The sequence below is a fragment of the Humulus lupulus genome, chromosome X, assembly GCF_963169125.1.
Source record: "Humulus lupulus chromosome X, drHumLupu1.1, whole genome shotgun sequence".
Lineage (NCBI taxonomy): Eukaryota > Viridiplantae > Streptophyta > Magnoliopsida > Rosales > Cannabaceae > Humulus > Humulus lupulus.
The window spans coordinates 187468104-187483274 of record NC_084802.1 but is presented as its reverse complement, the minus strand read 5'-3'; the positions used below and the strand labels follow the sequence as shown (position 1 = coordinate 187483274).

The 15171-nt window shown below is 34.1% G+C and overlaps 1 protein-coding gene across 1 annotated transcript; it reads right to left on the bottom strand.

Annotated features, from left to right (window-relative positions):
• Positions 1 to 3439: 3439 nt before the first annotated feature.
• On the bottom strand, positions 3440 to 5379 carry LOC133804046 (uncharacterized). The gene is made up of 4 exons (XM_062242195.1): positions 4600 to 5379; positions 4105 to 4175; positions 3806 to 3983; positions 3440 to 3720 (listed from the first exon to the last, which is right to left on the bottom strand). Exons 1-4 carry the CDS (start codon positions 4708 to 4710, stop codon positions 3679 to 3681), a joined length of 402 nt encoding a protein of 133 aa, XP_062098179.1. The 5' UTR covers positions 4711 to 5379; the 3' UTR covers positions 3440 to 3678.
• Positions 5380 to 15171: the final 9792 nt, after the last annotated feature.

The following is a 15171-nucleotide window of genomic DNA, read 5'->3' as shown; positions in this document are numbered from 1 at the left end:
TGATAATGATTTGATTAAATCTAAAAAAAATTAAACAAGAAAGTAGATAAAATAAACAAATGAACGATAGCAAGACAATGATGATGAGCTAGAATTATCAATTCCTCCTAAAACGTAATTCTGATGCTAATGTTGCAGTAATGTTTTGCAACTGGGAATAATTAATCTAGAATTCTAATTTTGTTCATAGGCTTCCGTCGAAATCACTATGGTATCAATTCTCTAATTAAACTAACATATGTCTATGCTAATCCAATTACAAGAATACATTCCAAAGCACCAATTCCAAAAGATCATGCAGGGTAACAATATGTGTTTATATCGTTACAAAATTAAATTCAAAGACATTAATCTTGCACCATTCAGTTTTGTGTCCAATAACTCTAACCCTTTCGGTATTAAAAATTAACTCAATTACTCACAATTGTTGGACAAACAAAAGCAAGTAAATAACATTAAAACCACTTGAATGAATAAAACTCAATTTCACATTAACACCATTAACAAAGTTCCAAAATCACACATTAGGTTTCATTAACAATTCTATTTATGAAAGTTTACCTCATAATTAAAATATCCAAAATACTAATAATAAATGCAAACATTGTCAAGAAAAATAAAAGAAAAGAAATTAAATACTAAAAGATGGATGAGAAAATCAAGCCCTAATAGGTGTCTCCAAGTGGTTCTCTCCTTCTCCTTCTCCTTCTCCTTGAATCTTCTCCCTTTTCTTTCTTTTTCTTTTTCTTCTTCATTCTTCTCTTTCTTTCAATGGTGGCTGCCTTCTTTTCTCTCCTCTCCGGTCTGTAGATGTATATTCCCAATTGGGGAAAGATGATTAATGTAGCTAGGTTATTCTCCTCCTAAACCCCCGTGGGCCTCCTCTTGTTTCTTTTATTTTTCTTCTCTTTGTAAGCTAATGGACCCAAAGAAAGCAAAGGCCCAATACCCATTAATAGCACTTAGCCAAAATTAAAGCTAATCCAAAAAGGCTGAGTTGGATAAGACAAAATCAAAGATTCCCACGTGGGCCTTCCAAGTAGATATCTGGAACAACATGATGCTACGGCATCCCAAAATTTTGATTCCACTTCAAGCTTCAAATCCTTCTCAAAATGTCCACAGCTCTACCAACCATTTGTTAAGACAAAAATCAATATTTTAAGATATATTTTTCAAGTATTAATTTAATGTTTAATAATAATCTAATTATAATTAATATTTGACAAAACCATAATAAAAATACTACAAAACACCCTAAATCACTATTTTCTTAATAAAAATATAAGTTCAAAAGCATTAAAATAACTCTAATTCCTAGAGTTATCAGGATGCAAAATTCTTGAGTTATTTTTGGAGAACATTGTGGGGAAAATTGGGAACAAAGTTGTTATTTTCTACAACTTGTTATCCCCAAACTAATGGGCAAACCAAAGTTGTATATAGGACTTTGCCAACTTTGTTGCGTGTATCATTCCAAAGAATTTGAAATCTTGGGAGGATTGTTTACCTCATATTGAATTTACTTACAATCGTAGTGTCCATTCGACAACTAAATTTTCACCTTTTGAAATTGTTTATGGTTTTAATCCATCAACATTTTTGGATTTAACTCCTTTACCTTTGGGTGAGCGTGTCAACTTAGATGGCAAATAGAAAGCTGACTTTTTCAAGTAATTTCATGAGAAAACAAGGGAAAATATCAAAAGGTGCACCCAACAATACACCCAATAAGCAAACAAAGGTCGCAAGAAAGTTATTTTGGAACCAAGAGATTGGGTGTAGTTACATATGAGGAAAGAGCGTTTTCCAGAACAAAGGCGTTCAAAATCGCTTCCAATGAGTGATAAACCATTTCAAGTCGTGGAACGCATCAATGACAATGCCTACGAGTTTTACTTGCTTGGTGAGTATGGAGTAAGTGCTTGCTTTAATGTTTATGATCTATCTCCTTTTGATGTAGGCGATAATTTGACCACAAATCATTTTCAAGAAAGGGAGAATGATTCAAATCTAGGAGCCAATGGATATGTTCATAATCATCATGGATGTGGGCCTTTAAGGGTGTAAGGAGAAGCCTCAAATGATCTACTAAGCTTGCTTAGTGGGCCAATTACAAGACTTAAGACTTAGAGCTAAATGTTTCAAAGAGACTCTAAATAAGATGATTCAGCAAGTACTACTATTTGTTTTTTCATGGTTGGCCAACTTAGGCCCAAACCAAAGTCATGAGAGTCCAATCCACATTGTCAAGGTTCTAGAAGATCATTTTTGAAGAGCGTGCACGTTCATATGTCTTGGAAGACACAAAATCATCTTATTTAAGTTTGTTCACACCTTGGGAAGACTTCAACAACTTCTAACACTTTCCTTACTTATTAATTATTTTAGGACTTGTTTCAATTTGTAACTTTACGGTTTTCAAGTCATATTCATGTATGGGTCTTAATTTGGATTTTAATTGTTATTTATTATTTTATGTAGTAGGACCAAGTATTGTATGTTTGAATCAATTAATTAGATTAATATAATTTTCAGTTAGTTATTTTGGTGTGCTTCTTTGTTTTTGAGAAGAGTTTGAATTTATCATTTAGATTCTTAAGTATCTTAGTGTGGTGTCTTCACATTTCATAGTTTTTTGTTCTTATCTCTTTATAAATAATGTGTCAAAATACAACTTACTTACTCCTTGTAGAATTTGAGATTCTATTTCATATATTGTTATCGAGTTTCATCACATCTGTGTTAGTGGGCTCATATCAACCTCCTCTGAAAGATCAAAAACAGTTTTTTTGCCAACAGTTTAGGAAATCTGAATTGTCAATCCAACTTCAGAGTTGGCCCAAACGACAGTAAGGATTTTAAAAAAATTATAAAGAAATAGAAAAAATGAAAGAAAATATTTTCCTAAAATTTGATAATATACTTTTGTTCTAAATTTTATAAAAGTATACTACATTTAAAAAAAAAATGACTCCTAAAATTCAAGATCGAAATAAAGAATCAAGGAAAACTTAATACAACAGTCTCTTTTAAGTTTTAACGACTTGTTCTTTCTTCGATTCTACGTTTCTAATTGAAATTGGAAGATCGACTTATTCAGCAAACATAACATTTATACAAATAAGTTTAACTAATCGTCTGCCTTAATATGTAACGTGCTCTCGTCATCAATTTTAACTCCTTTTATATTAGTTTTAGAGTAGAAACATTATTATGTGTTTATTGTCAGTATATTATAATTTCTATCGTAATAAATCAGGGATAGAACATTAAGAGACTTTCTAATGTTATTGTTCAATCAATGAAAGACCCTTCGCGACATCACATGTGTACTGAAATATTCTATACAGCTTACAATTAAAGAATGATAATAGTCTCTGTGAAAAATTTCTGGAGACAGAATAAGATTCGACTAATGATACGATCACACAGAATATGCACCAATACATTAAAATATTATATTACTTTAAATGAATACATGACTAGTTAAAATCATTACAAATATTTGGTGAATATTTTGAGTGCAAATATCATATCTTTAATAGACTACATTATCTCTACATCAATCCAAAAAACAAATTTGGAACTTCAAAACAATCTGATCTCGCACCCAACTTTTCTTCTTTCCAACTCTCTGGCCATTGAATAGCCAAATTTTAGGCTTCTTCTGTATTTTTAGTTTGAGCTCCCAGATGTTGGTTTCTTTTTCCATTCCCTCTACATAAACATGTTAAGGTGTAACGTTGGTATCACTTGTTACTGTTCTAAATTTTCAACTATTTAAACATTATAATGTCATTACTGAAATCTGGTTTGAATCCAAAAATGAGGTGTGCTTAGGTTGAACAGCTTCATTGACATTGTATTTCAACTTCTTTGCAGACAGTTTATGCTGTATATGAGAGTTTTGATTCTGAACAGTTTGAGTTTTTTTGGGAGATTGCTCATTCTCTAGATATGTAAGCCTTTGTCTCAAAAATCTGAAACTCAAGCAAGATGCACAAACTGTTAAGTTACAACTTTTCTTCTGTCATATTTTTTATTTTCCTGATAAAAAACAACTACAATTCACATTAAACTAAGAGAAAAAGAAATACATACCGAACTTCAGCTAAAAGGGCATCTCTCGTTTGAGTGGTAACTCTCAATTTTTTCTTTTTTGAAACAAATTCCTGAAATATATCAATACAAGACAATTTTTAAACGGTTCTTCCTCTACAAACACCAAAACAGATTTTTCTTTTTTTTTTTTTAAAAAAATAAGTAAATAAACTCACAATGAATCAGAAAAAAAAAGTACAGATTTTCAAAGCCTATGATAAAGGACGAAACTAATTTTAGCCTTATAGTACATACAGTTATTCGACTTAATTGAAATCAACTTCTATATCACGTCATCTTGTCCAATATCTGATAAATTTACTTTGATGTCAAACCACGATTATACCCAGATGAATGCTAAATCTTCACGATAAGTAGTAAAAGAAATAAAGATACATACAAACACACAGCATCAAAGTACAACCAAAACCAAGCAAAGAGAAATAAACCCCCAAACACAAACATTCAGTAAATAAAAACGTGAAAAGTCGTCACCTTTTGCAGCTCCAAGTAATCTTGCAAAAGACTGTGATGTCTAAGGTTAATTAAAGCTTCCTCCTTTTGGAGTCGAGATTGATTAGAATTAACAGATACCCTTTTCATCATAGTCTTCAAAATTGCTTCTCCAAAACCCAAAATCACAAATTGAGCAGAAAAATCAATGAAATACTCCTCATCTCCAAGGTCGAACCTTTATATTAGTACTAACCGAATTCGATTCCGATTTCCGAAATTGGTGTATTAGATTAGAGAGAAACCCAATTCATATTAAAATTCCTCAAGTAACCAACTTTAAAAAGAGAAAAAATAATGTTGGAGATTGACAAGGAAGAATAATAAAAAGGGTATAACAAGACAGAAAGAAAGAAGAGGTGGGTTTTCTTTTTTGCTATGTTGTTTGATAAAAATTAAAAAGAAAAGGAATGAACGAGTGATGAAGATGAGATCGAATATAGAGAAGGGTAAATGTGGGAAGTTGTTTTTTGGGGAGAGAGTTGTGATTGGAGGATATATACATGTCTCCTCCTCTACATCAATTTTGGTCAAGCTGGGCCATTTTAGAGTACGAAAGGTAAGAAAATGGTTAATGGGTGTTTGTATCTATATATAAAGATGGTCTGGCAAGGTTTTGGTTTGGGCTGGGTTGAGAGAGAGAGAGAGAGAGAGAATGGTGAAGGAAAGGGGCAATAAATAGGCATGGGAAATTTACAGAAATTATGAGAATTTGGAGATTTTCTATCTCCTAAACATGTTGAAAGAGCCGATATTTGTTCATGTTGATTTTATCGTCAACCAAAACAATTCATTTTATCACTAAAAAAAAAAATTAGATTCATTGTCTATATCCATATAGTTGTAAATGTGTGCTGGCCCCACCTACATTTTTATGCCTCAAAATAATTTAGGTCGGGTCATGTTTGTATTCAAATTCGTGTTGGGTCCGACTGACCCATATTTAAAAGGGAAATTTACAAAAATACATTAACATTTAAAAAATATATGAAAAATACGGTAGATTACAAAAATACGGAACTTTTATGAAAAACACGGAGTGGCAAGAGCGTAAATACGGAGTAACAGTGAAATACAACTTTTTTTGTTAATAGTCGTTACAAATTCGTAAACATGTGTTACAGATACGTAAACCAGCAACATAAAAATATTTTTGTAAACAACATTTACTAATATATAACTAAGTTTTACATATTTGTAAACAAGTTTTACATTTTTGTAGACAATATTTACAAAATAATTCGTCACTAATTTTTTTTTTTTTGTATCAATGGTTTACATAACTGAAAATTTTTATATTTGTGACTAATATTTTTAAAAGTAAGTTGTGAATTTAGTTAACGTATAACATACAAAAATATATAAAACTAAGTTAAAATGTTAAATTGCATTAAACAAGTAACATATATTTTTTTAAAAAAAAATTGTAACTAACATTTACGAAAATATTTTATAGTTAAGAAATCATAACCAAAATATACATAAAAATATTATACTTTTCCATATTGTTACAATATTGTACCAAAAAATTACAAGAACCTTCATATTTATGCTATATAACTTAAAAATATAAATTTAAGATATTCATTATTTCTAAAAACACTTTATTAAATATATATATATATAATGGTGAAATACAATATTTTTTTAAACCAGTTTTACATTTTTATAACAACAGTTTACAAAACTAATTTCACAACCAAAAAATTTATTTTTGTAACTATCATTTACATAAATATTTATAAATTGATTTAACATGATTGTTACAAAAATTTATAAATTTAAGTTTAATTTCAATTAATTCGATATTAACTTGTATAAATATTTATTTATTTTGAGTAATTGTATAAATATTTATTTTAATATTAATAAATATATTCATTTTAAATAAAAATAAATCAATCTACTTTATTGAAGGTAGTATTATTATATTATTTGGTACACCTGAATTCTCATTAAGAATGGAGACAAAAAAGCAACAACAAAAAAATTAAAAAGAGATCAGCGAAAGAAAATAATTTTTATATATATTATCTCTTATAGTCAAAACTAATGGATATAAATACATAAATATAATTTAGTTTGAAATTATGCATCAACCGCACAAAGAAAAGAATGGCCAACATATATACGGTTGGGGACATCCGTATTTTTGTAATTAATGTAATATACCGTATAAAACGAATTTTTTTTTAAATTACAGTGGGACATGTAATTTTTCCTATTTAAAAGAGTAAGTTCAGCACGGTCCATAAACATGACCTTTGTGGGTCGGTCTATTTTTAGACCCATTTTATTATTGCCAAAAAATATAAAGATGGGAATTGAACCCCTTACCTTATTTTTAACAATCAATAAATTCAACACCAATCCAAATAAATTGTTTTATTTAAATTATACTTTGAGATATTTTTATATATTTTTGAACTATACTTTACACAAAATTATATCAAAAATAATTATTAAAATTTGAATACCTACTAATAAATGCTAAAAAATTTAACTCACAATTCTTCAAATAAATTAATATAATTATAAAAATATAAACATTGAGAAACATAATAGATTTTTATTATATTTTAATTTATAGATAATTGACAAATAAAAATTTATTATCATTATTAATGTCAAAATATTAGGTTTTTTATCGTGTCGTGCTTTCGGGTTAGTTTGTTCGTGCTTTCGAACTTGTCGTGTCATGCTGTGCTCAAGCCCGATGTCGTGCCAATTTTCAATTCGTGTCGTATCTGGCCCAAGCCCATATTTTTTCATATCGTGTCATGCTCGTGCCTCCCAGGCTCATGCCGATTTCGTGTCGTGCTAGAAAGTCTGACTCGTATTTACAGCTCTAGTCCATAGTCACAAGCATAGTACCATGGTTAAATATGTCCAATAACCATAAGCAGAGTAACACAATGAGAAATATGCTTCTATAATGAAAGTTGCATCAAGTCTAGCATTGGAAAATTTTTGTAATTTAATTCAAAAATGAGAAGAAAAAAAATTATCTTGTAACTTGTACTTGTTGTTGTGACTCTTTTGTTTATGAATGTTTGAAGAGGAGTACTAATGAAATTGTGATTGCAATATCTTTCCTCGATGTATGATAGATGGATATTATTTAATTTTTATATTTTTAAATACTATAAGTCAATAGTGGAATACATATGTTATTTTTTAATTTAAGAGAATGTAAAAGAAAATATAATATAAAATGCTTTTAGCATTTCTTATGTTTAAATACAAGAATTAAACTTATCTTTGATAAGCAACCTTAGCTATTTCTTATTTGATCTGACCGCTCCTAGTGTTCAAACTAGTCATTAATGGTCAGCTTCATCGGTACCTTTCGATATGCATTGTGAACACTTTTATGTTTAGCGTTTGGCTGCACATTCCTCCCACCCACCCCCTGGCCCACGAATCTCACACTCCCAAGGCATCTTTTTTATTTCATATTTCATTTTCTTTTCCTGCACTTATTCTTTCTAACCATAGGTCGGGTTCAAGCCGCGGGAACTTTTGCTAAAATAATGAAGGAACCAGCACCCCATACACTCTCTCTTAGGCTTGGGCGGCTACCTTCGGGTGTTGAAAAACTCATGGACCCCGATGTCGAGCTACTATTGGTATAGTTTCCAATCACAACCATGGTGCACATAAGCTTCGAAAAGCTGGACAAAGTTGGTGGATAGGCAGTTACCCCATTGTTCGTGGTGTTGCAATGAATCCAGTTGATCATCATCGTGGAGGAGATGATGGGCGCACAAAAGGAGGTAGACCTTCAATGTCACCTTGAGGGAAGTAAGGAAAGGAAAAAATGAGTTCGTACCACGCTAATTGAATGCCCTTTAGTATTTGACTGAAAATGGAACAAAATGATGTTTTGTTTCTCGGTTCAAAGAGATGTCTTGAGCAATCAGAGAAGCACCTTTAATAAATAGATTTGACCTCGGTACTTAATCTTGTGTTTTATTAAGACTAATTTATACCGATTGTAAAAATTAAGTATTAATATATTTATTAGATTTCACTATTTTTTTAGTAATGACATGTCTGTCGGGAAGACATATTCAGGATCTTGTTTATTTTCATGTAATTTATATTAAACAAATTAATATGAGACAACTTAGAACATGTTTCTAAAATTGAATTCATACAGAGATAATGATAAAAACACTTACATTATTGTGCAACGGAATGATTGACTCATTCCTTCAGTTTCCCTAACCCTTATATTCTTTCTATCGCAGGGTATCACCAAGAAACTGAACTGTTCTTCAATTTTCTTCACAGCCTTCCAAAGTATCCTTAAAATCACCTAGACTAGAGTAGGTAATTTTCAACACATGAGATAGATACAATAAGAAGAAGAATAGAAGAGAATATTGAGGCTTAGAAAAGGACTTATGTTGTAGAGAGAATCTAAAACCTAGAGCATCAAGAATAGATCTTCTGATATTCAGTCAGATAGTCTTTCTGTCATCTCAAAACCTTTTTTTTAACTCGCACTTAGCATTCCTTTTATAGGCTCAATTAGGTCATTTATTTTAATTAAAAAATCAATAAAATAATAGATAATATCATCTTAATGGTCGAAATTATCATGGGATTTCAAAGACTGTACTGAGGGTTATATGCCCCCCAAGCAATTAGAATTTATAAATATACTAGATTGATTTTACACAATGTACTTAAACAAGATTTAATGCAAGAAACATTCTAGTACCGCGTTTAAACTACACATCAACCTTTTATTCATTCAAAGATAAATAAAAACATATGGACTTTATAATCAAGCCTTAAAAAAATGATAACGTAAATTGACCCTAACAAATAGACCCTATTACTGATAGTATTTTTTCAGATGTAAGGCATTCCAAGTTTGCGAAATTGACTGTAACGCCCTGGTTGCCCCAGAACAGTTACAGTGAACGGTGGACCGGAAATTTGACTCGTTACCCGAGTCCTTTGGTCAAAAACGTGCTCTACGTGTAATTAACAGGTTAAGGTATAAAACCAGTAAAAAGGAAATGGAGATTTTCATTACAAACTGCTCTGCAGAGCTAAACAAAACATTTATAAGTGGTTCTCAGTACAAAATGGTCATTACTGTTTAAAATTTACAATCCCGCCGACCTAAGCGGCAAAAATAGGGTAAACCCCCTAGTTCCTCTGAGAACTCCTTGGCCGTGGTGGTCAAGCGGCCGCATATGTACGCATCACCACATCAGCTCTCCACTCAAGGCTAGGTGAGCTTCTCTTTCCCTTTACCTGCACCACATAGCACCCATGAGCCAAAGCCCAGCAAGAAAACACAACACTTTGCATAAACATTATCAAATGATTATCATTATAATCACACTGAGCATAAAGCTTTCCAACAAGTGAGAACACAACTCATGAGGTCCTGATAAACTATACTGAGTGACTGACTAGCATGTCACTAATCTCAAGTGGAAGAGTGGCTGCTAGGTAAGCCACTAGCCTTCAACAGGTTCTGGTAACCATACTGAGTGACTGACAAGCAAGTCACCAATCTCAAGTGGGAGAGTGGCTGCTAGGTAAGCCACTAGCCTCCAAGCGCTTATTTCAATCATCGACCCTTGGGGTCGGACTGGCATTAATGCTCTTTGAGTCATTCAATGCTGATGGTCGATTAGATCCAATCTCTGTTGGCTTGCGTGATACACGCTAAGGCCGTCCCGACTAATGAGTCAGCGCAATGTGACCAGTGCCCAATACCACTGCCGAACCTGACTAATAAGTCACAGCTTCACAGTTGATACTAGCACCTTTGCCAAAACTGACTAATGAGTCAGTACCATGCGTAAGTGAGCAACATATGCTAAACATTCTTTATTCAATCCAAGTCCATATTAACACAACCAACATGCCTCATGAATATCCATGCATGTCACACTTGGGGTGCATTTTTCTTACCTCTGGTTCGAGCGAGAATGAACTTGAAAAACAACCCTGAGAACGATCAACCTTTAGATTCCTTAGCGGTTACCTAATCATAACCAATTATAATCCATTAATAAAATAAATTAATAAATGGTTTACAATCTAAAACCACACTCCCGGAATCAATCCCCCACTCTCGGGATTATTAAAATACTCAAACGGGGCAAAGGAACCAAACCCCGAACCTTAAGGATCATTCTGAGCCCTAAAATAGGTTTGCTGAAAAATGGACTAGCGATGCAGCCCCATCAGATGGCGCTGCAGCCCTGTGAGTGGCGCTGCAGCCCTAATAAATGGCGCTGCAGCCCTATTTCCAAGTCAGAGAGCCCATCTCTGAGCCCTGAATAGCGCTACTGCGCCCCAAGTGGCGCTGTTGTGCCAATAACAGACCAGAAACTTTCTGGTTCATCTTCTTTGCGATTTTTCTTGAAACCAAACCCTCCAAACCAATCCAAAACCTTACCAAACACCCAATTCAACCCCTAAACTTCATCTACATCATACCCTCATCAAAACCCAATCAATTTTACACAAAAACTCCCATTGATTCTAGCTATCCACACCAAAACTATAAGCTAAAAACTATAAAGTAAAACATAGTATGGCTTGTTTTTCATGGATGAATTCTTACCTCAAATGGAATTAAAGTCCTTTTCAATGGGTGAACCGAGTCTACAACTCCCAAGCTTTGATTTCCTAGCTTGTATCTTCGAATTAGGACCAAAAACTTCAAAGAATGATAGAGAGGAAATGATGTACGGGAAGGTGATGAAGTTGCTCTGTTTTTGCTCTACAACTCTCTACAGCCACTTGAAACATATATAACCCAAGCAAAAAGACCTTAATACCCCTAGGTCATCAAAAGCTTCTAAAGCCTTCCCAAGGGCAAAGTTGGTACTTTCGAACCTATACCGTTAATCATAATTAACGCTTCCCAATTCCCGCTATTCTCAAAATTCCCAAACACCAATAATTCATGTCCCGTTACCCTTTTACTCCCGGCAACGTTCTAATCATTAAAACATCCCGAGACTCACCCCGAACCTCGAACTTATTCCCGTTATGACTAAACCGCTACTTTAACACTTAAAGATCGTCTCATGCCAAATAGCTCGAACAAATCCACATTATAATGTGGCCTTAACAATATATCACCAACATGCATCCAAATGAACAATTTACCCTCAACGGGCCAAATTTCCATCACACTCCTGTAATTAAAAATATGGACTCACATGCATGCATTTCACATCATATCATAATATAATCAACATATACATGCATTTTATCAATTAATAACACAATTAAGCAAGTATGGCCCTCCCAGCCTACTATTCACGCCGTTAAACATATCGGGGAAATCGGGGCATTACACTGACTCTCCATTTAACCGAGCTAGTCTGAAGGTACCCTCTCCCAAAATCTCCATGATCTGATATGGTCCTTTCCAGTTCGGTCCTAAGGCATCATCCTTAGGTTTTTTGTTGGCTAAGAATACCCTTTTAAGCATCAAATCTTTAAGTTCCAGTCTTCGCTCCTTGACCTTTGAGTTGAAGTAACGTGTCATCCTTTGCTGATAATGAGCAAGTTGTATCTATGATTCTTCTTGCTATTCTTCAATTAGATCCAGGGATGCATTAAGAAGATCATGATTTCACTCCTGGTCAAAGGTTTTTTTGCCATGTGACATTACCAAGGTCTCAACTGGGAGCATGGCTTCACTTCCATAGGTTAGTGAGAATTGAGTATTCCTAGTAGAGGTACGATGTGAGGTTCTGTAGGCCCAAAGCACTTGCGGGAGCTATTCAGGCCATATCCTTTTAACATCCTCTAGTCGCTTTTTTAGACTCGCATTGAGAGTTTTGTTCACTGCCTTTACTTGTCAATTAGCCTGATGGTATGCAACTGAGGTTAACCTTCTAATGATGTCGTACTTCTCACAAAAATTTGTGAATAGATTGCTATCGAATTGAGTTCTGTTATCAGACACAATCTTCTTTGAAAGTCCAAAATGACATATTATGCTTTTTACCACAAAGTCCAGTATTCTCTTTAAGGTTATAGTCACCAGTGGTTCGGTCTCAACCCACTTTGTAAAGTAGTCGATTGTGACCACGGCATAGCGAACTCCTCCTTTGCCAATAGGCAATGAATCGGTTAGGTCAATCCCCCAGACGACAAACGGCCAAGGCGAGGAGATCATAGTCAACTCCATGGGCGCAACTCGCACAATTGTGGCAAAACGCTGGCACTTGTCGCATTTTTGGACATATGATGCCGAGTCCTTCAGTGTAGGCCAAAAGTAACCCTTCCTAAACACCTTCAAAGCCAAGCTTTTTCCCTCAAGGTGGTCTCCGTAGAATCCTTCATGGATTTATTTGAGGATAGCCTGTGCTTCCTCTAGAAAAACATGCCTTAGAAGAGGCATGGAATGACCTCGTCCGTAAAGCATCCCCTTTACCAGAACATATCTCAGGCCCTGGTACAACAACTTTCGAGCATCCTTGCAGTCTTCAGGAAATTTTTTGGACGTGAGGTAGTCTACTATTGGTATTATCCAAGTCAGGCCTTCGTGAATCATATCGATCTCTCTTAACTCTTCCTCCATGCTTGGCTTGTCTAAAAGCTCAACTAGGACTACATTTAATGTGTCTACTTCTTTTAGTGGTGGCAAGTCGAGATAAAGCGTCTACGTTGGTATTCTGCTGGCATGGAACTTGCTCGATGGAATTGAATTTAAATTATGACAGTTTACTTTTTAATTTAGCTAGATAAGTTGCTATTTTGATTTCCTGAGCTTGGTATTCTCCTAACACCTGATTCACCACGAGCTGAGAATCACTGAAGGATTGCTTTTATTTCACTTGCACCTCAAACTCCAACTAACAAAGCCTCGTACTCCGCCTTGTTATTGGATGCATCAAACTCGAATATCAGAGTCATATGAAAGCGATGACCTTCAAATGTGAAAAAGATTATCCTAGCTCTGGACCCGTGCTCATTTGACGATCCATCGACGAAGAGTTTCTATAATTCCTACATTGGTTCCCTTATAGGCTCGTTTTGGAATTCGGTGCACTCAGCCGCGAAATCAATGAGAGCTTGACTATTAATTGTTGTTCGTGGTTTGTATAGTATCTCAAACTAACTGAGTTTGATGGCCCACTTCAACAGATATCTCGATGCTTTAGGCATTTGCAAGACTTTCCTTAAAGGCTGATTGGTTAAGATGTGTATGGTGTGGGATTGGAAATACGACCTAAGCTTTCTCGAGGCCAAAATTAGGTAGAACGCAAGCTCATCAATCAAGGGGTATTGGGAGTCAGTTCCCTAAAGCCTTTTGCTTATATAGTACACTGGATTTTGTGCCCAATCCTCCTCTCGTACTAATACAACGCTAACCCCGTTCTCTGTTATCGCTAGGTAAAGATATAAGCATTCCCCAACATCTAGTTTTGAGAAAGTGAGGGGGTTCAGGTAGATGCTTTTTCAAAACTTGAAACTCCTATTAGCACTCTTCAGTCCATTCGAATTGTCTATTTCCCTCGAGCAGATTGTAGAAGGGGAGACATTTGTCTGTGAATTTGGACACGAACCGATTTAGTGCCACGAATTTTCCAGTTAGGCTCTGGACTTTTTTTTGCGATCTAGGTGATGGTGTTTCTAACAACGATCGTATTTTCTCGGGGTTAGCTTTGATCCCCTTTTGATTGACAATGAAACCCAAAAACTTCCCCGAAGAGACTCTGAAGGAACACTTCTGGGGATTGAGCTTCATATTGTACTTTCTTAACACGCTAAAACATTCTTCCAGGTCGGATACATGGTTATTGACTGTTTTTTACTTGAAAAGCATTTCATCAACATACACTTCCATGTTTTCCCCGATCTGGTCAATGAACATCTTGTTTACCAATCTCTGGTAAGTTACTCCAACATTCTTCAGCTCGAATGGCATGACTTTGTAACATTACACGTTGTGCTCAGTCATGAAGCTGGTATGTGTTTGGAAAACTTATGCAGGATCTTTTTTTATTTTCATGTATATCTAATATTAAACAAATTAATACGAGATAGCCTAAAACATGTTTCTAAAATTGAATTCAAAGAGAAAAAATAAATAGAATACTTACATATACGCAGCGGAATTAAAGAGTCATTCCTTCAGTTTCTCTAACTCTTGTATCCTCTCTATCGCATAGTATTACCAAGAAACTGAACCGATCTTATATTTTCTTCACAATCTTCCAATGTATCCTTAGAATCACCTAGACTAGTGTGGGAAATTCTTAACACATGAGATAGATATAGAGAGATGAAGAGAAAATAACAAAGAGGCTTAGAAAATGACTTGTGTTTAGAAAGAATCTAAAACTATTAGAAAACCAGTAATTAAACTTGTGTTTTGACTTCTCTCTAAGAACTCCTTTCATAGACTCAATTAGGCCATTTGATTTAATTAAAAAATCAATAAAATAATAGCCATTTTAAAGCCCTAGGTCAAAATTATCATGGGCTTTAGGCCCGTGAAATTTCCCATTTGATTATAAGTTCATTGGACTTAAAATCAAGGTCTGTATTATT